General features: G+C 45.2%; 1 protein-coding gene and 1 long non-coding RNA gene across 2 annotated transcripts in view; both read left to right on the top strand.

The window, feature by feature from the left end:
- Positions 1-962: 962 nt before the first annotated feature.
- Positions 963-2,024, top strand: LOC148042221 (uncharacterized). The gene is made up of 2 exons (XR_015695254.1): positions 963-1,519; positions 1,675-2,024. It is a non-coding gene; the product is annotated as an uncharacterized LOC148042221 (long non-coding RNA).
- A 2,132-nt stretch (positions 2,025-4,156) lies between these two features.
- The window catches only part of ASXL1 (ASXL transcriptional regulator 1), a 43,719-nt gene continuing 22,314 nt past the window's right edge, over positions 4,157-25,561 (top strand). The window contains 5 exon segments of the mRNA XM_087703148.1: positions 4,157-4,886; positions 19,465-19,547; positions 23,069-23,156; positions 23,158-23,178; positions 24,270-24,384. Coding sequence (XP_087559274.1) covers positions 4,827-4,886; positions 19,465-19,547; positions 23,069-23,156; positions 23,158-23,178; positions 24,270-24,384 — 367 coding nt within the window. The 5' untranslated portion in view covers positions 4,157-4,826.

The following is a 25,561-nucleotide window of genomic DNA, read 5'->3' on the forward strand; positions in this document are numbered from 1 at the left end:
TTAGACGGTTCGCTGGAGACCTCAGCCATGAAGACCAGCAGAGGCTACCTGGTCTAACAAGTCACCCACACCTCAGCTGTGGCCACCTTCCTCTCCTCTCTGCGCCATCTCAATCTCTACAACCTGGGAGGGTTTGGCAAACGATGCTTGTCTTCCACTGTAGCTTAGCTGACCTTCTTGTGTCCCCGTTTCCCTCCCTCCCTCGGGAGAAATTAAACCTGGGGAGGGCGGAGGGGGGCTTCTTCTGCCCTCCTCTCCATATCCCCCTCCTCACATTTAATTGGAGCCACGTTTGAGAAGGGCTCCGTGGGCAAGGCTTCTGCATACCTTCTTCCAACTCCCGTCCTCTTTCGCTCCTAATTCCCTAGTTCAGAAGAAGATACCGAGCAGCGGGTGTGGGAATGCTGCTGAAAGGGGTAAGGGGGGGGGGTCCAACGGCTGAAGGCTGTCCCCCCACCGTCCCCCCCTTTGTATTGTTTTATAGTTCGGTTTGTATATTTAACACAGTTGCACATTGGAAGTTCAGTTGTCTCTTTTTTTTTTACGTTGACGGTCATAACTGTGAATATATTCTCATCCGCTCCTTCTCCGAATGTTTTTTCCCCCCGTCCATGTTTTTCAGCTGCATAAGCGTTGTTCGTCTGCGTGGGGTCTGATCTCAAGGCAAACTCTTAAGCGTAAAGGGTCTTCTTTGGGTCCTTGTGACACGTTCTCGAGTCACTCCTCTTCGGAGGGGGGGGAGGTGTAATAATCCCCCCCCCCCCAGTATCAGGACACCCCGAGAGGCATTCTGCTGGCATGGTGCCTCAAGAGGCCCAGCATTGCTCCGCAAACCACCCGCTGTTGAATTTGCCAAGTTTACATTTCTGGAACGGTGAGAAGCTCTGATCGGCCACGAGTTAGAGTGGGGGGGGGTATTTATTTGACCAGCTTCTTGGTCTTTAAGAACTGTACGAAACAGATGCTCTGCCGAGTCCCGTTTCCCTGTTTTGTGGGGCTCGTTCCCTTTGTCATTTAATTTAAATTACAAATTAATTTGACCGGCTGGCGGAGGTTCAGCGATGAATCCAAAGATGATAATAATTTTAAAAAAGTATGCAATGATGAAGCCACGTGCCGCTCTGTTGTTTTTTACTCTGTGAACAGGCAGGGCGAGAGACTCGAGAGCCAATCACAGCCCCCCCACCGATCTTGCTTGGCAAGAATTCAGCGGAAACAGAAGCGGGGTGCATTTAACCGCCCCCCCCCCCCTTAATGGCTGCATTTCTGACTTTTTGAGACAATTTGAACGATTGGAGTCCCCCTGCTTTTCCCGACAACTTTTCTCCATCTTAACTTTTCACGTACTGTCTTTAATGTTACGAGTGTTTTCTGAAGCTGGCACCCTCCTTTTGGAGATATTTTAATAAGCCGCGGCGTCAGCTACCGCCTTGTTATTTAAGGCAGCCCTTTGACTTGGTAACCCTAAGTATGTTGAATTCTTTCTTCATATCCCATGCCATGCTATGAATATTAAAACGTTGGGACCATGCTAAGCCAATAGAGGCAGGTGTCTCCAACCTTAGCAGCTTTTAAGACTTGCGGACTTCGACTCCCAGAATTCCCCAGCCGGCATCGCGATGCCGGCTGGGGAATTCTGGGAGTCGAAGTCCGCAAGTCTTAAAAGCTGCTAAGGTTGGAGACACCTGCAATAGAGGCTCTATTAAGGCCTATGGAAAATCCACTCCTTAGTCCCATTGGAGTGAATAATCCTCCCTTTGGTTCCAGCGGGACTCGCACAAGAATATTATCCAAAGGACGGGATATGGGAAGTGCTCCTGTTTTCTGCAAGCAATGTCTCCTTTCTGGGATTGTACCTAACCGCCTACTGTTTTATCTGTACATAAAAGAACCCTTGTCCATGGATTTCAAGCTTGTATCTCTGTAATAGCCTCTCTCTCGTCTAGGAATGTAAATGTGCTCCTGCGAAAATATAATAATAATTTAAAAAAACCCATCTGGATTTATTGTATGTAAAATTACACATTTCCTCTGAGTTCTGCAATGTTTTATTTCACACCATACATATATGCCGGCTTTATAATTTATAATCGCACGATGCAATAAGGTTTTTAGAATAAAGAATAGAATAAAAGAATAGACTAGAATAGAAAAGAGTTTGGAAGGGACCTTGGAGGTCTTCTAGTCCAGCCCTCTGCTCAAGCAGGAGACCCTTACAGAATAACAGAAGAGTTGGAAGGGACCTTGGAGGTCTTCTAGTCCAGCCCTCTGCTCAAGGAGGAGATCCTGTATACCAGGAGTCTGCAACCTTGGCCACTTTTAAGACTTGTGGACTTCAACTCCCACAATTCCCCAGCCACCTGAAGAATTCTGGGAGTTGATGTCCACAAGTCTTAAAGTTGCCACGGTTGAAGACCTCTGGAAATACCATTTCAGATAACTGGTTGTCCAATCACTTCCTTAACAACCTCCAGTGATGGAGCACCCACAACTTCTGAAAGCCAACTGTCTCATTGTCCTCATGATCAGGACATTTCTCCTTAGTTTTAGGTTGCTTCTCTCCTTGATTAGTTTCCACCCATTGCTTCTTGTTCTGCCCTCAGGCGCCTTGGAGAATAGCTTGACTCCCTCTTCTTTGTGGCAGCCCCTGAGATATTGGAAGACTCCCATCATGTCTCACCTGGTCCTTCTTTTCATTTAACTAGACCTACACAGTTCCTGCAACTGTTCTTCATATGCTTGAGCCTTCAGTCCCCTAAATTAGAATAAAATAGAGCTAGAAGGGACCTTGTAGGTCTTCCAGGCCAGTCCCCCTGCTTAAGCAGGAGACCCGATACCATTTCAAATAAGTGTCTAGTCCCTTCTTAAAAACCTCTAGTGTTGATGCACCCCTGACCTCTGGAGGCAAGGAGTTCCACTGGTCAATTGTTCTTAGTTCTAGGTTGCTTCTCTCCTTGATTAGTTTCCACCCATTGCTTCTTGTTCTACCCTCAGGTGCCTTGGAGAATAGTTTGACTCCCTCTTCTTTGTGGCAACCCCTGGGATATTGGAAGACTGCCATCATGTCTCACCTGGTCCTTCTTTTCATCAACCTAGACCTGCCCAGTTCCTGCAACAGTTCCTCATATGTTTTAGCCTCCAGTCCCCTAAATTAGAATAAAATAGAGCTAGAAGGGACCTTGTAGGTCTTCCAGACCAGCGCCCCCCCCCCCCTCAAGCAGGAGACCCGATACCATTTCAAATAAGTGTCTAGTCTTTCCTTAAAAACCTCTAGTGTTGAAGCACCCATGACCTCTGGAGGCAAGGAGTTCCACTGGTCAATTGTTCTTACTGCTAGGAAGTTTCTCCTTAGTCCTAAATTGCTTCTCTCCTTGATTAGTTTCCATCCGTTGCTTCTTGTCCTGCCCTCAGGTGCTTTGGAAAATAGGTTCATCCCCCTCCCTCTTCTTTGGGGCAGCTCCTCAAATATTGGAAGATACCCCAGGTCCTTCTTTCCATTAAACTAGCCAGGCCCAGTTCCTGCAGCCGTTCTTCACCTGTTTTAGCCTCCAGTCCCCTCATTATCTTGATTGCCCTTCTCTACACCAGTGTTTCTCAACCTTGGCCACTTGAAGATGTCCGGACTTCAACTCCCAGAATTCCCCAGCCAGCATTCGCTGGCTGGGGAATTCTGGGAGTTGAAGTCCGGACATCTTCAAGTTGCCAAGGTTGAGAAACACTGCTCTACACTCTTCTTCCAGCCGCGCCCCGTCTGCAAAGCAGCCCCCTGCCTGGTTCCCATCGTCCACAGCCACCTGCAGGCCCAGGGGCCTCCAAGCCGGTCCCCGCACCTCGGCCACCACCCCCGCTATGAGCTCTCCCTCCCTCCCGCGTCCAGTTCCCCCATTCGGGCTTCCCCGCGGCCTACAACCAGCCAGGAGGGGGCCTGGACCCGCCGCGCCACCCGTCATGCCCCGCGGCAAGTGGGCGTGGCCTCTCCCAGAGACCCGTCTTCCGGGAGCGGCGCAACCTCGCCCTTCACCTTTTTTTTCCCCCGGTTTCGTTTCCGGGACTACAATTCCCGTCGGGCCCCTCGCGCGCGCGCGCGCGGCTGGGCTCGCCTTGAAACGCTCCCTCCCCCTCCTTCCTCTGTCTTGCCTTCCTCGCCCGAACGCAACGCAGCGCGCGCGCTCGCTCTCCTCGCAGATCGGGGCGGGCTGACCCTCCGCGGCCACCGTTCGGGCCTAGCGCGCCTCCGTCACCCAGGCTCCCTTTCTCTCTCTCTCTCTCCCCCACTCTCTCTCTCTCTTTCCTCAGGCGAGCGAACGCCATCCGCCCCTCCTCCTCCCGTTCTTCATTCTCGGGCTTTTTTTTTTTAATTTTTATATTTTTTTTTAAACGCCCCTCCTTTTTTCGCCCCCCCCGCCTTTTCCCGCCCGCCTTTGCGGGAGAGACCTTTGACCTCCCTCCCTCTCCGGTTGTTATGTCGGGCCTCCGCCGCCGCCGCCGCTGCATTCCTTGACGCGCGCGCCCGTCGCCTCCTCAGCCGCCGTCCTTTTTTTTTTTTCTTCCTTCTTTTTCCCCCTCACCTCAAAAGGCGCCCCCGGGGGGTGCGCGTGCGCCCCACGCCCTCCTGCCCTCCCCCCCCACACACACCCGCGCGCTCTCCCGCAGCCCCGCCCGAGTAACGGTCGCCTCCTCGCGCCAGGCGCGCTCCCGCCGCCCGCTCGGGAAACACCCCCCCCCTTTCACACACACACACACACACACACTCGCTTCACGTGCGCGCGTCCGCCCGGTCAGCCCGCTCTCCCGCCCGCCCGCCACCCGCCCAGAGGAGGAAGAAGATGAAGGAGATGAAGCAGCGGAGGAAGAAGGAGCGCACGTGGGCCGAGGCCGCCCGCCTGGTGAGAGGGGGACGGGCGGGTGGGCCGAGACGGGACGGGGGCTCAGCCGGAGCCACGTGGGGAATGGGGGGGGGAATCCTGTGCCCCCCCCTCTCCCCCGGTTGCTCCCCTTCCCCTGAAGGCGGCTTGCGGGGGTTTCCGCGCTTGGGTGGAGAGTCCTGTGTGTGTGCGCCTTAGTGCCTTAGATGTGTTTGTGTATACATGTAGATACACATATATATGCCTTATGTGTGTTTGTGGTTGTATGCCTTATGTTTGTGTATATGCCTTGTGTGTGTGTATGCCTTATATGTATGCATTGTGTGTGTGTATATATACACACACACACAAAAGGCATATATACATATATTTACATACATACCTTATATGTGTTTGTGTGTGTATTGCCTTGTATGTGTATGCCTTATACTGTATGTATGTGTATATGTATACACACAAAAGGCATATATACATATATTTACATACATGCCTATATGTGTTTGTGTGTGTGTGTGTTGCCTTGTATGTGTGTATGCCTTATACTGTATGTATGTGTGTATATGTATATACACACACATAAGGCATATATGCATATATTTACATACATACCTTATATGTGTTTTAGTGTGTGTTGCCTTGTATGTGTGTATGCCTTATACTGTATGTATGTGTGTATACACACACACCTAAGGCATATATACATATATTTACATACATGCCTTATATGTGTTTGTGTGTGTGTTGCCTTGTATGTATGTATGCTTTATATGTATGTGTGTATATGTATACACACACCCACACAAGGCATATATACATATATGCCTTATATGTGTTGTGTGTTATGGGGAAAGTAAGAGGAGAAAGGAGCTTTCAATATGTTCAAAGCTTTGAGTTATTTGTAAAAACAATCAAGGGCGGATATATACACATGTATGTATGTATTTAGTGTCACAACCCCTGGTATGCCCAAATATGGGAGGAAGTCTACTGCTTCCATTCTCTGTCTATCGGCTCATCTCGAGAGACCATCCAGACAGAAACCCAATTTTTTTTTTACTGTTGCCTTTCTTACATTTGCGTTGTATTTGTGCTGATAAATAAATGAATGTATGTGTTTATAGGTATTGTCTATGTTCTATATCAATTTGTCATCTATCATTGTCTTGTCTGTCTGTCTCTATGTATGTATGTAACTAACTATATCTATCTATCTATATCTATCTATCTATCTATCTATCTATCTATCTATCTATCTATCTATCTCTATTTAGCTATCTAATCTCCCACCTTGATGGTTTTTACAAATAACTCAAGCCTTTGAGCGTATTGAACACTCCTTTCTCCTCCTACTTTCCCCACAACAGCAACCCTGTGAGGTGGATTGGGCTGACTAGCCCAAAGTCATCCAGCTGGCTTTCATGCCTAAAATGGGACTAGAACTCAGAACACCCACACAGACACCCCACCGTTTCTCCTGCGGCATCTTCACTGCTGCTCCAACTTGGCTTTCACTGAAATTGGATTCAGGGCAGAGAAGAATTCCTTTCCACTGCTTGGCTTAGAGGGATTTTATTTGCTTGTTTATTTATTAGATTATTATGCCACCTTTATTATTTTTACAAAGGGCTCATGGTGGTGGTCTTATTCAACAAACCTTCCTTCTCCTATTTTCCGACAACAAGAGCCCTGTGCGGTGGGTTGGACTGAGAGGGAGGGACTTTGCCCAAAGTCACCAACCAACTCTCATGCTCAAGGTGAGACTAGAACTCACTGTCTCCTGGTCATTGGCCCAAAGTCACTCACCTGGCATTTATGCCTAAAGTGGAACTAGAACTCACCGTCTCCTGGTCATTGGCCCAAAGTCACCCAGTTGGCTTTCATGCCTAAGTCAGGACTAGAACTCACCGTCTCCTGGTCATTGGCCCAAAGTCACCCAGTTGGCTTTCATGCCTAAGTCAGGACTAGAACTCACCGTCTCCTGGTCATTGGCCCAAAGTCACTCACCTGGCATTTGTGCCTAAAGTGGAACTAGAATTCACTGTCTCCTGGTGATTGGCCCAAAGTCACCTAGCTGGCTTTGATGGCTAACGCAAGACTGAAACTCAGACTCTCCTGCTTTCTCGTGCCTTAACCATTGGACCAAACTCTCTTTGTTTATACATAGGGGAGATGGGGTCTTCTGAGCCAGGGTTGCAGAATGGCTTGGGGGAGCAGCTTCTGCCCTTGGGAAGCATCCCTAAACCATCATCCCTTGGGAAAAAAAGATGTTGGTGACATCTTAGGACATGACTTGGGTGTTGCATGAATCTGGGCTACTTGCGCGGATGGGCGTTTCCGGATAGTTTTCATGTGCCCCTCTCAAATGAAAACCTTGCCATCTCATCCTCTTTCATATTACATACAATGGAGGCTAAGGATGGTTTTTCTGTGGGTTTCTCGACTTTTCTAATTTACAACTCAGTAATCGTCTGCTTCATTTGACGGATGCTGTTAGATGCTGTTCTGAATTTAGAGTTTGTGTCTTGATGAGGGATTGTGGTGAATAATTCCGTCTTGGCGTGAAAGCAAGTCCCACTTGTATTTACTTCATAGGGATTTGCAGAATCCTTGTGACACATAGTATGGTTGCATGGTTATATTTACCATAGAGAACAAGACACCAGATATAAACACAAGAAGGGATGTCTGGAAAACTGCAAAAAAAATCCATTTTTGGATCGGCACCCCAGAATTAGCTTTGAACTTGGAAGTTCAAAGTTCACAGCCCACTCTCTTGTTGAAAAGGAAACTCTTCCAGTCTGACCCGAGGCGGCTATTCCAATAGTGGTATATATGCAGTTAGGAATTGTGTGGACCAACCCAATGTTTCTCAACCTTGGCAGCTTTTAAGATGTGTGGACTTCAATTCCCAGAATTCCCCAGTCAGCTTTGCCAAGATTGAGAAAGACTGGGCTAATCCATTTCTCTGTCTGGTTTTATAGGAATGGAGAAAGAGAGGAAGGATGAGACCGAATAAAGAAAACGTTTTTACAATTGATAAAAGTGTTTTTTAAGGTCCTCAGTGGGTCACAGCAGGTGCTTTGGGTCAGATTGGAAGACAAGGCAAATGTAGAGGGAGGGATATCTTGAGAAATGGATATGTATTCTGTTATCAGGCAGCGAAAGCTGCAATTTTTGCCGTTTGTGTGTGTGTGTGTGTGTGTGTACAGAAGAGTGGCAGAGAACTATGTGAAATCAGCTTCTTTTTAATGTGTGAAATTAGCTTCTTTTTAAAGCTGGTTAATTATTCCTAAAGCTCACCATTGTTTTTTTTTATTATTATTATTATAACGATCTTTATAATTAATTCTTAAAGCTGTCATTGTTTTCTAATTGGGGAAGAAGTGAATGGTGAGGGCAGGTAGTACAGCTAGTCCTCGACTTACAACAGTACATTTAGTGACCGTTCAAAAGTTGTAATGGCACTGAAAAAGTGGCTTATGATTGTTTTTTCGCACGCATGGCCATTGCAGCCATCCCCAATGGGCCTGTGTCCAAAATCTGAACGCTTGGCAACCTGCTCTTATTTATGACGGTCGCAAGTTTATGAGTGTCCCGGGGTTACGTGAACCCCTTCTGCGACCTTTTGACAAGCAAAGTCAACGGGGAAACCAGATTCACTTAGCAACCATGTTATAACCGTAATTTAACGACTGCCTTAATAAATATGGCAAGAAAAGTTGTAAAATGGGGCAAAACTCACTTAGCGTCAGAAATTTTGGCTTCAGTTGTGGTCATAAGTCGAGGACCACCTTGCAGTTTCTGCTTCTTAAACCCACTCAGAAGTATCTCCAAAAGTGTTTAGCGCCACCAAATATACAGATTTTTTTTAAATATCCCAATCTTTATTATTTCTACAAATAACTCAAGCAAACGTTCCTCGTAATTCCTTCCCCCTCTATCCTTTCCCCACAACAACAACCCTGTGAAGTAAGTTGGGCTCAGAGACCGAATAACTGGTCCAAAGTCACCCCACTGGCTTTCCTCCCTAAAGCGGGACTTGAACTCATGGATACCTGCTTTCTAGCTTAGTGTCTTAACCCTGAGGCCCATAATGGCGAACCTATGGCACTTGTGTCAGGTGGCACACAGGGCCCTCCCTGTGGGCACCCAAGCCGTCGCCCCAGTTCTGCCTCGCATGCACGCACATCTCCTGCTGGTCTTCGGATCTCTGCTGTACATGTGCAGGTGGGGCGCGCATGCAGAGGGCCACACACGCATTGCATTTGGGGGGTTCAGATGTGTGCACTTTGGGCCCTCTGTCCCATCACTGCCTTAGGCCATATCTGTCTGTCTGTCTCTCCCCTCCTCCATGTTTTCCCACTGTTCCTTATCTGCTGCTTTCTGCAAGGAAAATAATAATAATAATAATAATAATGAGCATCCGCAGGCTTGTCTATGACTTATTACTCAGCGCTGCCATGTTTAACTCTCCTGAATCTAAACATGCCAGAATAAGGGCACAAAATAAGTCGTCTCCCCCCACCCCCCTTCCCCGGTGCCATGTAGGATACCAAGCAGCAGCGTGTAAACATGAGGCCATTTAAAAGCTAATGAAAAGGATTTGCTTATCTTGGCTCCGGATCACCAAAAGCCACTTCCTGTGTTAGAGGATCAACTTGGTGAAAAAGTCACAGACCACCAGGACTAAAATGGAATGTTCTTCTCTGCGCCTCGCATAGCTTTATATTGTGCGTACTAATTGAGTAACCTCCAAGGGCATGGGCATACAGGGGGCTGCTTGCAGCCCTGGGAAGACAACGTTTGCAAAGCACACAAGTGATCCGATTGTGTTTACCAGGGAAAGGTTGAATAGTTAACCATGGTTTTAAAAAAATATTCTGAAAATTGGAGGAGCTCCTTGCAAAAAAGAAATTTAAAAAATCCTACATTCTACACTGTCCCCTCCTAGAGAGAAATACACATTAATTCATCTGCGGTAAAAAGCAAGCTGCAGGCCTACAGGTTATCCTTGATTTACGACCACAATTGAGCCCCAGGTTTTTGTGGCCGAGCGAGACAATAAGTTTAGTTTTGCCCCATTTTACAACCTTTTTTTTGCAACCGTTGTTAAGTGAATCACTGCAATTGTTTAAGTCAGTCTCACGGTTGTTAAGCGAATACGGATTGACTTGACATGGCCATGGGACACTGCCAAACGTCATAAATACGAGTCGGTTTCCCAGCATTGGAATCCTGATCACATGATCTTAGGGATGCTGCAGTGTGGAAAATGGCCATCAATCACTTTTCCAGTGCAGTTGTAACTTTGAAAAGTCACTAAAACAAACTGTTGTAAAGCAGTGTGAAAAAAACGGTTGCTTTTTTTTTCATACCGTTGTAACTTCGGTCACTAAGTGAACTGTTGTAAGTCAGAGACTACATCCATTGTGATTTCTTCTGTGGCTATTACAGAGTTGTACAACATGCAGTAACAGTTTTCACAAAGAGATTATTCCCCCTCTGTACGTCTCTTCCTGTGTTGGAATTGTCATACACAATATACATTGAAGATTTGTTTTTAAAAAAGCTTAGAATTGAACTTGTGCACGATCTTTTGCGTAGCTGTGTTTCCCCAGCTACGAAGGTGGTCCTCAACTTACAACCATTTGTTTAGTGACTGCAAAGTTACAACGGCACTGGAAAAAAATTGCATTTCCCCCTAGTCATGTGATGAGAATTCAGCCGCTTACCAAAGGGCTGGTATTTATGACGGTTGCCATCAGTGGTGGGTTTCGGATCCCGTTCCAACCGGAATGGACCCGGCGGCGTCCATATGGACGTCCGCGGCACTCGAATGCATCTTAGCACCTCCACGAGCCTCCTCAACACTCCAGGGGCGGAGCGCAGGCGCTGTATGTGCTGTATGCATGCGCGGAAGCTCCGAAGACTTAAAAGACCGGTAAGGAGCTCGGGCAGGCTGGTGGGCCCTCCGGAGCACCATACCGGAACAGTATCCGGTGCGCCAGGCAGGCTCCGGTATGCCCATACTGGGGCGTACCACCTGCAACCCACCACTGGTTGTCATGCCCTAAGGTCACGTCATCCCCTTTTGCAACCTTCTGAGTTGCAAAGTCAAAGGGTAAACAAGATTCACTTAACAGCCACGTTAGGAACTGAACAACTGCAGGGATTCGCTTAACAACGGTGGCAAGAAAGGTGAAAGAAATGCGGCAAAGCTCAGTTACCAGTTGCCTTCCTTAGCAATTGAAATTTTGGGCTGGGTTATAGTCATAGGTTGAGGATTACCTATAACTGGGAATTCTACTTTTGTATTCAAGCGTAGGGAAGGGATCACTTTTATGTTTTAGACAGGATCTCTCGTTATGAAGGAAAATAAGGGGTGATTTATTTTCTCTTTTTTTGGTAAGGTGCCAATTAAAATACACTTATGTATTATGGCTCCTGGATGCTACGCCATCTTTTTTTTTTAAAAAAAAAGACTATCTTTTAGGTATGAAAGAAACATATCTTTTAAGTCTTAAAAATTTTCACAGAGCTTTCAGTTCTGAAATTCATAATTATACAGGGGTTTTTTTTGTACCATTCAGCAAATGTGAGGGAGGAAAAGAAAATGTGGATTACAATATTGGTGGATGTTTAAAGCGACGGTGTTTTTACATTTGAGGAGAAAATAATTTCTCCCTGAAAAAGCTGTCAGTAAATAGGTTAAATTTCTTAAATCTGTTTTAAAGCATCTTTCTTTTACGTCTGAAATATTTATCAAATGTTTGTAAAGAATGTGATGTTATTTGCTCTGGAATAGAAATGTTTATTTTACACACAGGGGTTGTGATTTTATGAACATTTATTTGAATATAGCTTCCAGGATGGATATACATATATAAATATTGTGTTAAAGAACTTTGAGTTGTCTTTATTAATCACAATCCAAGGTTATTTATGATTTTTTTTTCCTCCAAGAATATTCTTCATAACTCTGTTTAAAAAAAAATTCCTAAATTTTGAATTGCAAAATCTTGAATTGTGAAATATCTTTGGTTTTGATTTTTGGCATTGGGTGGAGTGGTGGGGGGGGGGGCGGAGGGGCGAGATTGCCTTTCTCCTTTAAAAAGCAAAAATGTTTTCCCCAGATCTAGAAATCCGAAGAAGAAGCAGCGAGGGTCTTATGGAGAATTGGAACGTGATATCTATTTAAGGAATAAATTCCTCATCTATTAATACATTTCCTTAAATAACATTTATTTTCCCACTTGCAAAGTGAAGTGAAGTACTGCAGTCTTGCAAATGGCACACTCAGCTTTTTGCAGGCTGTGCATTATTCAGTTTCCTAATTGCAGTGCAACTTTTAGGAAGTAAGCTTCCTTTTCACAGACAAAGAAAAAAAAAATCTGTGCAAATGCACAATTCCTTTATGGGCCACTCTTTGGAAGATTCCTCTTTCTGGCCGAGACTTTTATTCTTCTTCTTAGCCAACTTCCCTGCCTGTCTGTTGAGGACTGACCCATGGACATGTTTAATGCAAAGAGGTTCATACCGTTGCAGCAGATTTCCAAACAGAATTCTGAATGTAGATGCCATTGAAAATTGGGCATTTGTAAAATACAGATAGTCCTTGACTCATGACTAATTTTCACACTTACGACCGTTGCAGCATCTCTGTGGTCAGGTGATGAAAATTCAGACACTTGGCATCTGATTCATATTTAAGACAGTAGCAATGTGCTGGAGTCATGTTACCCCAGTGTCCCTGGACTTACTTACTTACTTACTTCCCTCCCTCCCTCCCTCCCTCCCTCCCTCCCTCAACAGGTAAGCCAGATTCCCTTAAGAAGTGCAAATATTCACTTAGCAATTGTAGCAAGAAGGGTCGTACAGTGAGGCAATGCTCACTTAACAACTGTCTCGCTTAGCAACAGGAATTTTGGGCCCAGCTGTGGTCACAAGGACTACTACCTGTAATTTTGGAATCTTGATTCTTCCATAAATACCCAACGGTAATAAAGGCCATTTATGGGCTGGAAAGTAAAATAATCCTGTTTGGTTTTATAGGAAACGTGGAGGGCCGGTTCCTTTTTTCAAAAACTCTCTCTTGCGTGCACACGAAGAAGTTTCAGGAGGAGAAATACCTCCTCATCCATAGCAGAAGGTCGGAACAGGAGGGACTCTCAGGAATGTTGAAAGCAGAACTGAGATTGGCCTGCTGACTTTAATCTTTAGTCTGGAGGAACAGAGAGGGAGAGATAAAAGCCTCTTCCCAAATTATCTACATGTGCTCAGATGACTTCAAGGAATGCAAGAAGGAATTGGGGGGGGGGGGGAACCTTTTAATCTTTGGCTGGCCCTGCTTTTTCAGTTCAAGAGTTTTTGGCTTCCTTTTTAGTTGGAAGAGTGTAAGGATAAATTCGGAGGTTACCGCAGGAGAGAGAACGCTTTACAACAGTGTTTCTCAACCTTGGCAACTTGAAGATGTCCGGACTTCCAAGTCCCAGAATTCCCCAGCCAGCGAATGCTGGCTGGGGAATTCTGGGACTTGAAAGTCCAGACATCTTCAAGTTGCCAAGGTTGAGAAACACTGCTTTAGAAGTGGTCAATTCGGCTGGTCCTTGACCTACAACCACCCCTGAGCTCAAGATTTCAGTCGGCAAGTGAGGCAGTTGTGAAATAGTTTGTCCTTTCCCCATCTGGCGGCCTTTCTCGCCAAAGTTCCTAATTGAATCACTGCAGTTGTAAAGTTAATAACTCAAGTATTAAGTCAGTTAGCTTTGATTGTGAGGAGGTCATAAAGGGGGGAACACTTGATCCACCCACACCAGGACACTGCAACGGTCATAAATATGAATCAGTTGCCAAGCGTCCAGTTTTGATCCCGGGTTTTCCACACGGCCGTGGCAGCATCCCCGTGGTCACGTGATCCCCCTTTTTTTGACCTCCTGACGAGCCAAGATTCACTTAATAACCATATAACTAATAGTAAAACTAATAAAAACTAATAAAACAAACAATATGACTAACTTAACGACTGCAGCGATTCCCTTAACCACTCTGGCAAGAAAGGATGTAAAATGGAGCAACATTCACTCTCACATCTGTCTCATTTAGCAGTGGAAGCTCAGTTCTGGTTGCAAGTTGATTTGCAGAAATGGCTGGTTTCATATTATGGAAAAGCAAGAAAGTTTTGATTTGACGGCCTTATTTTGCTGCAACAGAGAGAGTGGGACATCAGTGTTTCTTTTTCTTTTCTTATCCTCCCTCACTTCTCTTCCCCCTTTTCCTCCCCACTGCTTTTTTTTAATTTTTAATTTTATCAATTTCATATATACATTCACAATTAGATGATCTCATAACTGTTATTAATAATATGTATTTATAACAATTTTTTCCCTACAGTTGACAATATACTTGAAGATTGCTTTCTTACCATCCCCTAGATCCATCTTATCTTACAATGGTCCTACTTCTTCTTCCCTCCCTCCCTCTTTCCTTCCCTCGTTTCTTCTCTCCTACTCCCCTTCCTTCCCTCCTTCCTTCCCTCCTTCCTTCCTTCCCTCCTTCCTTCCCTCCTTCCTTCCTTCCCTCCTTTCTTCTCCTTTCCTCCTTCCTTTCCCCCTTCCTTCTCTCCTACATTCCCTCCTTCCTTCCCTTCTTTCTTCTCTCCTTCTCTCCTTCCTTCCCTCCCTCCTTCCCCCTTCCCTCCTTCCTTCCCTCCTTCCCTCCTTCCCTCCTTCCCTCCTTCCTTCCTTCCCTCCTTTCTTCTCTCCTTCTCTCCTTCCTTTCCTCCTTCCTTTCCCCCTTCCTTCTCTCCTACATTCCCTCCTTCCTTCCTTCCCTCCTTTCCTCCTTCCTTTCCCCCTTCCTTCTCTCCTACATTCCCTCCTTCCTTCCCTTCTTTCTTCTCTCCTTCCTTCCCTCCTTCCTTCCCTCCCTCCTTCCCCCTTCCCTCCTTCCTTCCTTCCCTCCTTCCTTCCTTCCCTCCTTTCTTCTGTCCTTCTCTCCTTCCTTTCCTCCTTCCTTTCCCCCTTCCTTCTCTCCTACATTCCCTCCTTCCTTCCCTTCTTTCTTCTCTCCTCTCCTTCCTTCCCTCCTTCCCTCCCTCCTTCCTACCCCCCTTTCTTCTCTTTCTTCTCTCCTTCCTTTCTTCCTCCTCTCCTTTCCCTTCTCTCCTTCCCCTTCCCACTGCTTTTCTATTGACGTTTGCATTTTGTTATTTCGCAATATTTTATAACTCGGTGAAACGTTAGACTGGCGTTGCGGTTGCAAGTTGAGAACGCTCAGAAACGGGCGGGAATGACCTCCGGCAAGGGATTATTTTCAGAGAAGCTCTTCCGAGGATTCCTTTGCTGGGATCCCAACGAAAGGGGATGTCAGAAAAAAAAAATGTCCTCCTAGGTTCGGTTCCAAGTGAGGGGAAAAGACTCTGGGGACATGGAGGCTCCTTGGAGAAAGATGGTTTAACGGTGGTCAGGATCACATGGCTTGAGCTCCTGGGCGGAAAAGGAGGATCACACATGCGTCCAGATGTTGGGTGAAGAAGAAAAGAGAGCGAGAGGCTGAAAGTTCCTGGTTTTTCATACCCCTCTGATCGGCCACACCTCTCTTGTTTCCTGTTCCTGTGTACAATGTATATTATGATTGGTTGTTAGACTCCCGGGGACGGAGGGTGGTGGTGGTGTCTTAGCTAATTTTGTAGGTTGTGTGTCTTTTGAGTCCCAAGCTTGGCTGAGTTCCCAGATGCCACGCGGTGAGTTTCTGCGGAAGGCTAGTCCTACCTTTGTTATGTAGAGTAGGCTAGCTCAGTCTCTATTTTAAAGGCCCATTGACAAAGGTGGGGGCTATTAAGAATGAGTCTGCTTCCTGCCTAAAAAACATGTTTCTCCATTTCCGAACCATGGAAGTGTAATATTCTGCCTTCTTCAATATTTCCCGGGATATTTCATTCTTTTAGGAGACGGGTGGGTTGCTAACTTCCTCCCGGGAGAGGCGGTCCCTCCTTGTGCCCCACCCCAGTCTTGCACTTTTTCCCCCACAAGCGATTTCTCAAGTCGATGGGATTTGTGACAGACGCCTCCTGTCTTTTCCTGCCTTCTGCTTTTTCAGCTGGCAACGGTGCGTGTGCTCCTCTGTGAATTGTGGGGCATAAGTCACTGTGGCTGTTGAGCCACATAGAAACATCTGCAAAAGCCCAGGGGTGCTTTTTATCGTGTTGTGTTCAGCATCTCCCTCACCCACCCCCCGGATGTGGCTTCACACCTTCATGGCCATTGTGCAGTTGGTGTCATTTTGCTGAAAGTTAAAGAGTCACAACTGTGACACGTTTCCTATCGATTTATGTCTCTTAGGAAGACGCATCCTGTTCTTCGGGGTTTATGTGTGGAACAGCAGAGAGAGAGGGAGAGAGAGCATTGTTTGTGATTGAATTTCACCAGCTTCCGATTAATTTCATGCCTCTGTATTTTCCCGAAAGGCACAACTGGTTCCAAGAGGGTATTTTATCCTTCAGGTGATTTTGTGGTGTCACTGAAGAAGGCGCCTTTATCTCTGCCCTGAATTAGAGTGGCTATTTCAGAGCCCTGAGCCGTAACCCCTTTGTAGATCCCTGGATTAGATTCCCAGGGCCTGATTCTCATGTGGGTTTTATGCTTTGCAAGACTCTTCCCAACCCACATTCACTCACAGCAGGCGTGGTTTTCCTTGGCTTTCTTTGGGAAGCAGAAACCCATGAAATTTTCTAGCAGCTCTACACTCTTAATAGCAAAATATGGAATGGAGATCGAACTTTTTCTCTTTTCAGAGGCTATGAGCTTCTCTTTCCTCTCTTCCTTCCTTCTTCCCCTTCTTCCTTCCCTTTACTTCATTTCATTTCTTTCCTCACTTCCTTCCTTCCTTTGTACTTTTCTTCTTTCTACATTAAATCCTTCCTTCCTTAGTATTTTCCTTCTTTCTACATTAAATCCATCCTCCCTCCCTCCCTTTCCTCTCTTCCTTCCTTCTTCCCCTTCTTCATTTCATTTCTTTCCTCCCTCCCTTCCTTCCTTCCTTTGTACTTTCCTTCTTTCTACATTAAATCCTTCCTTCCCTCTCTTCCTTCTTCCCCTTCTTCCTTCCCTTTACTTCATTTCATTTCTTTCCTCCCTCCATCCCTCCCTTCCTTCCTTCCTTCTTTCCTTTGTAATTTCCTTCTTTCTACATTAAATCCTTCCTTCCTTAGTATTTTCCTTCTCTCTACATTAAATCCATCCTCCCTTCCTTCCCTCCCTCCCTTCCTTCCTTTGTACTTTCCTTCTTTCTACATTAAATCCTTCCTTCCTTCTCTTCCTTCCTTCTTCCCCTTCTTCCTTCCCTTACTTCATTTCATTTCTTCCCTCACTTCCTTCCTTCCTTCCTTCCTTCCTTCCTACTTTCCTTCTTTCTACATTAAATCCTTCCTTCCTTAGTATTTTCCTTCTTTCTACATTAAATCCATCCTCCCTTCCTTCCCTCCCTCCCTTCCTTCCTTTGTACTTTCCTTCTTTCTACATTAAATCCTTCCTTCCTTCCTTCTTCCCCTTCTTCCTTCCCTTTACTTCATTTCATTTCTTTCCTCCCTCCCTCCCTCCCTTCCTTCCTTCCTACTTTCCTTCTTTCTACATTAAATCCTTCCTTCCTTAGTATTTTCCTTCTTTCTACATTAAATCCATCCTCCCTTCCTTCCCTCTCTTCCTTCCTTCTTCCCCTTCCTTAACTATTACCCTAAACTGCCCTCTTTGGGGGTGTTTTCTTCCAATCTACTCTCAGGGTTTGCATCACCTTAACGTTTTTAACTTGGCTCTTCGGTGACGCTAGAAGTTGCTGACGCGTATTTTAATGACTGTAAATCAGAAATTCTAAAAACGTATATTTTTATTATAGGTTACTGTTACGAGGTCTGGCAAACTGGGGCATCGGGGAATTGTGCAACCGCTCTGATCCTTTAAAAATGTGCTGCTGAAATTAAGCATTTCGCTGCAAAGAATTTTGGCAGCTAATCCACCACTGGAAGGGCATGAAATGAAGTTTCCCATTAAAGATAATTTGCATGAATTTTAGCTGCAGGGGAGACACTATGTAAAACAGAGCATCTTCTGATATGTTTGACCTCTTTTTTAAAAAAAACATCCGGAGAAACAGAAATTGCATTTTTTTTCTTCTCAGTTGTGTTCTGCGCTGCCTTTATTTTAAACCTTTCTTTTGACAAAAGAGGTCCACAGAATTCTATGATGACCCCCCCTTAAAAAGTGCTGGGCTTTGTTCCGTCCAGCTGCGTTGAGGGTCTGAACAGCAAATGGGAGATTGGAGGGGTGTTTAAGGAAAGAGAAACGGGCAACAGCCCATCCCAGCCAAAGAAAGTGGACCTCTCTTCCTGATCTCAGAGCTTTGCTTGTTTTGGGAAACTCTCTGGAGAGAAAGTCAAGGGAGAATCCCAGAACAAGCCAAGAAACTAATAAATCCTATCACGGTTAAAGCCAGCAGAAAGAAAACGGGCTATTTTGATCCCAGGTGGGCTGTTACGAACAAGAGTTCACAGAAGCCTCCATATTCAGGCTTCTCTATCTAAAGCAGGGATGGCAAACCTTTTCAGCACCGAGTGCCCAAACCAGAACGTGTGTGCATGCGTGCGTGCGTGCCGGAGCACTCTAAATCCAAAGACCACTTGGCCGGCGCGCATTTGTCTGTTTTTTCAGCGTTTTCTAGGCTGTTTTCAGGCCATTTTGGGGCTGTTTTTGTCCAGAAAAAACAGTTCAAAAACAGCCTGAAAAGGGACTGACAAACGGTGTGGTTTTGGAGCCATTTTTCAGGCCACTTTTAGGGTGTTTGGGGGCCATTTTTCAGAACCTTTTGGGCCATTTTCAGGGCCACAAGTGGCTCCATAAACCAGCCAGAAAAATGCCCCCCAAACAGCCTGAAAACGGTCCGGAAAACAGCCTGTTTTTTTGGGGGGGGGGGTGTGACCATTTTCAGACCACATTCTGGCGCTCTGGCACCCGCGAAGACCAGTTGCCGACGGTGCCCGTGCCCACAGAGAGGGCTCTGCGTGCCACCTCTAGCACGCAGGCCACAGGTAGGAGAGAGGTAGAAGAAAGAGCAGAAGAGCTAATAATGGGTTTTTATCTTTTTGGGCGTTGATGACAAGAGGAACTGATGTAATTACTACTTAACACAATAGGATACTGGCTATGTAATAGTATACATGCGATTGTATGTTATGAAAATGGAAAATAAAAAAGTATTTGATTAAAAAAAAAAGCCCTCAAGGGACACTGACTCATTTGAGCTGCCTTGCACCCATCCTCGTGATCTCATTTTGAAAAGTGGAGTGGGGGAGCCAGAGATATCCAAGACCACGAGGCCCCTTGTGTCTGGTGTAGCTCAGCCCCGAGGCAACAGCTGGAAGAGTCTGCCCAGCCTCTCTTATCCTTTTAAATATATCCTGGCTAAGACCTAACCTTCATCCCAGTTAGCTTCGCCGGAAAGCTAAGCCATTCTTGCCATTAAATTGTGGCCGAATATCCTCGGGTTAAGTTTACCTACATTAAACCTGAGATTTTCTCTCTCTCTCTCTCTCTCTTTTTTTTTCCTCCAGGTGCTGGAAAACTATTCTGACGGACCCATGACCCCGAAACAGATCCTGCAGGTTATAGAAACCGAGGGCCTAAAGGAAATGAGGTTAGTCGGAGGGACTAAAATTGCTTCTCTTTCCCCTAACTTTCTTCTCTTCGGCCTTCCTGCTTTGGAATGCCTAGGGCAGTGGTCTCCAATCTTGGCAACTTTTAAGACTTGTGGACTTCAACTCCCAGAGTTCCTCAGCCAGCAAAGCTGGCTGAGGAACTCTGGGAGTTGAAGTCCACAAGTCTTAAAAGTTCCCAAGGTTGGAGACCACTGCCTTAGGGGACTTTGAGCTTGGCTTGGAGCATTTAACGTTTTTTGCTCAATTTTGCCCCAGCCCCCAGGAGCACTCTATAAGCCTAAAAGGCTATCCATGCCGGGTTTTTTGACAAAAACGGGCCCTTTTTCACGAAAAAATGGGCTGCTTTTTGCTCGTTTTTTGGGGGGGGATACCCCTAGGAGCACTCTACAAGCCTCCTAAAAGCTACTAATGCCTTTTTTTTTTTTTTTGAGGTCTGCAGAGTGCAATTTTTTAAAAAAATTTGCCTCTTCAAAATCTTGGTGCGTCTTATACTCCTTAAACTACGGTATCTCTCTGAGTTTGGAGTGACACTCCTCTCTATTTAACACAGCTAAACTTCCTTTTATTTTTCTAAGACAATCAGGTTTAACTGTTAAGTGATCTTGCCTGACTAAACATGAACCTTTACGGAGAGTTTCTTGAGAAAGTTACATGACTCTTTTTCCAGGGGTTGAGATGGTTTGTTTCTGGCCAGCCAGATCCAAGGCTGGCTGGGGAATTCTGGGAGTTGAAGTCCAGACATCTTCAAGTTGACAAGGTTGAGAAACACTGATTTAGAGGGAGAGAAGCAGCAGTCTTTAATTTTTTTAAAACATTTTATTTGTTTTATTTATCTAACAATATGACTATCTAAACATACTTGTACCCAGAATACACACTGGCTTATGAAAATGGAGTGTTACAAAAGCAGCAAAGTTTTGCTACGGCAGTACGTAATTTTTCAATGTACTTCCTTTTTAAAAAAATAAATAAATTAGAAACCGAAGCTCTCTTGAGGTGTTCAAGATTGAAAAACATATTTTAGAACGACTTTCAGTTCTGTTTTTCTCAGCCTTTTCCTCTTTAGAAAAGTGTTCCTCTCCAGACGCTGTAGATTATTTCCTTCCAACTGTATTTTTACTAAGGTTACAAGTTTTGGAGTAGAAACATCCGAACCTTATAATGAAGGAAATACTAGAGATGATAAACAATGAAAAAAACTAAACCGATGGAAAAAAATTCAGTGCTTCGGGAAAAGAAACTCCCCAAATGTTAAAACCCAGATTTTTTTTAAAAAAAAATGCCAGTGCTAAATATTTTACATATTTGTCTGTCTGTCTCTCTCCCTCCCACCCTCTGTGTGTGTGTGTGTGTGTGTGTGTTTGTACACAACCCCATACACCAAGCATATAGAAATCATTGCTTTACAAAAATAGACATTACCTAATAATCCTGTTTTGTTACTGTAAAATATCATGAAATCTATCCAGGTAGTTCTCGACTTACAACCATTTATTTAGGGACTGTTCAAAGTTTTCTTAAAGTTACTGAGAAAAGTGATTTATGAAAAGTGCCACTGCAGGATCCCCGTGGTCACGTGATCAAAATTCAGACGCTTGGCAACTGGTTCATATTTATAGAATAGAATAGAATTTTATTATTGGTACGCCGCCCTTCTCCAGGAGGACTCAGGGCGGCGAACAATTCAAACGGGGGAAAAGGGTGAACATAAAAACGAAATACAAATAATAAAAATAGGCAACAGTCGCACAACCATACATGTCGAGAGGGGAGGGAACTCATCACCCCCAGGCCTGCCGGCAAAGCCAGGTTATGACAGTCACAGTGAGCCGGGGATGTGTGTGTCACGTGATCCCCTTTTGCGATCTGCCATGCAGCGCCCAGGAGGAAGCCAGACTCACTTAACAACCATGTTATTGACTGAACAACAGCGGGGATTCACCAAGAAAGGTCATAAAGCACAGCACGACTTAGCAACAGAAATGTGGTCAGAAGCCGAGGACTACCTCTAAACGTTGCCTTTTCCAAAACGGATCAGCTGCTCGTTTCGGAGAGCCAAACCTCGATACCTGGGTCGATAATTGCTTTCCCAATTCTCAAAACAAACCCAGAGGCTGTTTTTTTTTGACAGCACCGTTCAAAGGATGCCCAGGCAGCCTGGATTTTGCCTAGCCAGCCAAAGCCGCCGCTTCCTCTCCTGGGGAAGACCACAGTGGATTGGGAACTGCCTGGGAGGATGGCTACAGAAAGGGGAGCTGGTGGTGGGGGTCCCACGGGGGGTTGGAGCCAAATTTATTTCTCCTTGAAATAGACTGATAGAAATTCGAAACACGCGAAGCCAGCTCTTTGGCAAACTCCGTGTTCTGGAGATTGACCAGAACAAGGCAAAACTCCCTGCTTGATTATCAGCACAGGATCTGGAAACTCCCTTGGGACCTGAGGTGTATCATTCTCCCTCCCTCCCTCCCTTCCTTCATCTCTCTCCTTTATTTTTCTTTCTCTCTCTCTCTCTCTCCTCCTCCTTCCTTCCTCTCCCTCTTTCTTTCGATATTGGGTGTACCTAGAGACACCCATGTTACACACATCCTCCGCGAGCTGCACTGGCTCCCTATTGGTCTCCGAATGCGCTTCAAGGTGCTAGTCGTTACTTTAAAGCCCTACATGGTTTAGGACCTGGCTACCTGAGAGACCGCCTCCTGCACTCACCTCCCAACGACCAATAAGATCGCACAGGTTGGGCCTCCTCCGGGTGCCGTCGACCGGACAATGCCGGCTGGCGACTCCCCGGAGGAGAGCCTTCTCTGTAGCTACGCCGGTCCTGTGGAACGATCTACCCGTAGAGATCCGGACCCTCACCACTCGATCTACCTGTAGAGATCCGGACCCTTACCACTCTCCCGGCCTTCCGTAAAGCCACCAAGACCTGGCTGTTCCGGCAGGCCTGGAGCTGTTGATCAATGTCCAGCCCCACCTACACTGAATGGATGATGTGCAATTTTAATAATGTACCTTTATTTTTAATTTTTTAAATGTTTTTTTATCTGTCTGTAAGCCGCCCAGAGTCCATAGGGAGTGGGCGGCATACAAATTTTATTAAATTGGAAATTGAAATTTTCTCTTTCTTTCTCTCTGTTTTCCTTCCTTTTCTTTCTTTCTTTCTTTCTTTCTTTCTTTCTTTCTTTCTTTCTCTGTGTCCTTCCTTCTTCTCTCCTTTCTTTTTTACTTTCTTTTTTCTTTCTTTCTCTCTCTTTCTCTTCTTCCTTTCTTCCTTCCCTCTTTCTTTCTCTGTGTTTCTCCTTCCCTTCCTTCCTTCCTTCCTTCCTTCCTTCCTTCCTTCCTTCCTTCCTTCCTTCCTTCCTTCCCTTGCCAGAAGATAACTCTGGGCATCTTGCAATATGTTGGATTATCAGAGTTTGCCACAGTTGTTTGTTTGACTAGTTCCAAAGCAACCTGTGTCTCAACTGACCGATTGAATTGTGCCTGTTTTCCCCCCCTGCAGTGGCACATCCCCGCTGGCCTGCCTGAACGCGATGCTTCACTCCAATTCTAGAAGCTGCGACGGGCTTTTTTATAAGCTTCCTGGGCGGGATCAGCCTTTTTACTCTCAAGGTAAGGCCAGGTTTCTGTTCCTTTAATCCAGAGGCTGGGTGACTGCTGAGTTTTGTATGAATTTAGCTGTCACAGTCCTTGCAAATACAGTATAGAGCAGTGTTCTCAACCTTGGCAACTTGAAGATGTCTGGACTTCAAGTCCCGAAATTCCCCAGCCAGCGAATGCTGGCTGGGGAATTCTGGGAGTTGAAGTCCAGACATCTTCAAGTTGCCAAGGTTGAGAAACATTGGTATAGAGGATTCATTCCCTAAGGATGGGCTTCAGCACGAGTCCAAAAGCTCAGAAGACTAAACCTCTGGTCCCGGTCCCCGACCCAGATTGGATCCTGAAGATTAAGCATTGTACATATGGTGTATGCCTCTATGTGCAGCATACACAATAAGGACTAGAATTGCCTCCATGTGGGACAGGCAGACAGAAGAATAGAAGTGTTTAGCCATGAACATAAAGTAGGAGAAGAACGAATGAAACTTGAAGGTCACAACACATGGACAGATTCAACCCTAGTTCCAACTTGGAGAAACTGAGCATCCTAGACTTAAGTCAAATGCTGAAATGCTCGGGAATTCTTGAAATCTTGACATTCACTCAAATCAACCATCAATGGATACATAGTGATCATCCACATTTACACACCGTTCAAAAAAAAAGACAACGGAAAGCGGAGACAGAAACAAAATAAGACTAGAGCTCGGCAGCCAACACCCAGATAAGCAGGGATTAACACCAGACAAACAGTCAACCAGAAAACAATACTTTAGGCAAGGAGAAAACCCCACCCCACCAACCCTGATAGGACAAGCCACATATACTGTGTGTAAACAGGAAGTAAGCCCACACTTAACGAGCCCTGTTGCCTAGTTGGGTAATGAAAAGTCTGCAAGTAAACAAACCGAGCTCAGAGAGCACCGCGGACTCCACAATTACGTTTTAATTTCTATTGGCTAACCACTGCAGCCGGCTCAAAAGTGAATGCAGTAGCTGGATAGTGAGGAATGGAAGACCCTTAAGGTCACCTATATATCCATATGGTCCCGCCCTCTGGCTCCCCAGACACAATTTTTCCAAGCTCTGATTGGTCCTTCCAGAAAGCGGCTGCCCAGTGGTCTCGGACCCTTGCTGGACCCGAAGGAGAAGAATTGGATGATGTGGAGAGCAGCGGTTCCAATGAAGCTGCCAGCACTGTTAGCGGAGATAATGACGGTAAGCGTGGTCCTACTCAAGAGCCCGCCTCCTCCGTCTGCTACCTCCGTAGCTGTTTTTATTTTTATTTTGTTTTGTTTAATTTTTTTATTATTTTAGTTTATCATCTTAATTTGTTTTATTTTATTTTATTTTTTATTTTTATTTTATTTTATTATTTTTATTTTATTTTTATTTTATTTTGTTTAATTTTTTATTATTTTATTTTATCATTTTAATTTGTTTTATTATTTTAGTTTATCATCTTAATTTGTTTTATTTTATTTTTATTTTTTATTATTTTATTTTATCATTTTAATTTGTTTTATTTTATTTTAATTTTATTTTTATTTTTTATTATTTTTATTTTTAGTTTATTTTTATTTTATTTTATTTTATTTTATTTTTAGTTTATTTTTATTTTATTATTTTAGTTTATTTTATTTTTAGTTTATTTTATTTTTTTCACTCAACTCATATGTCACCACCACCCCTTCTCTTGGGGGTAATTCTAGGTGGCTTACAATAATTAAAAACATTAAAACAATAAATGGGAATAGCACTTAAAGTCTTCTATCCCGCCCCCACAGTGCTTTACAGCCCTCTGTAGGCAATTTACAACGTAGAAGCCTTACTTGCATTTTCACTCCCAAGAATCTGGGCCCTCGTTTTTACCAACCTCGGAAGGCTGAGTCAACGCTGTCAGGCTCGAACTCCAGGCTGTGGGCAGAGTCAACCTGCAGTACTGCATTCCAACCACAGCGCACCATTAAATTAATTTAAAATTGACAAAGATAGGGAGGAAGGGAGCAAGATGCACGGAGTGGGTGGGTTAATTAGTCCATCAACCACCGTTAGAGTGATGCACCCACCCCCACTGGGGGTCCAGGCCAGTTGGCAGAGCCGACTCCTCAGGCCCTTTCAGGAAGGGGGAATCTCCCCCCGGGGGCAGGATGTTCCAAAGGGCAGGAGCCACAGCAGAAAAGGCTCTCTTCCTGTATCCCACCAGGTAGCCTTCCTTGACGGATGGGTCCTCCTCCACCATTACGGGTGGGAGGGGTCCTCTGATAGTCTGGTCCTAGGCTTTAGAGGTGATATCCCAACACCTTGCATTGCACCTGGAAGCAAACAGGTAATCAGCGGAGCTCACGAAAGAGTTATCGGGTTCCAGGTTATAGACCCCCACAGCAAGCAGAAC

Source organism: Thamnophis sirtalis, unplaced genomic scaffold (genome assembly GCF_051295495.1).
Source record: "Thamnophis sirtalis isolate CommonGarterSnake01/CBP01778 unplaced genomic scaffold, rThaSir2_p1.2 scaffold_26, whole genome shotgun sequence".
Taxonomy (NCBI): domain Eukaryota; kingdom Metazoa; phylum Chordata; class Lepidosauria; order Squamata; family Natricidae; genus Thamnophis; species Thamnophis sirtalis.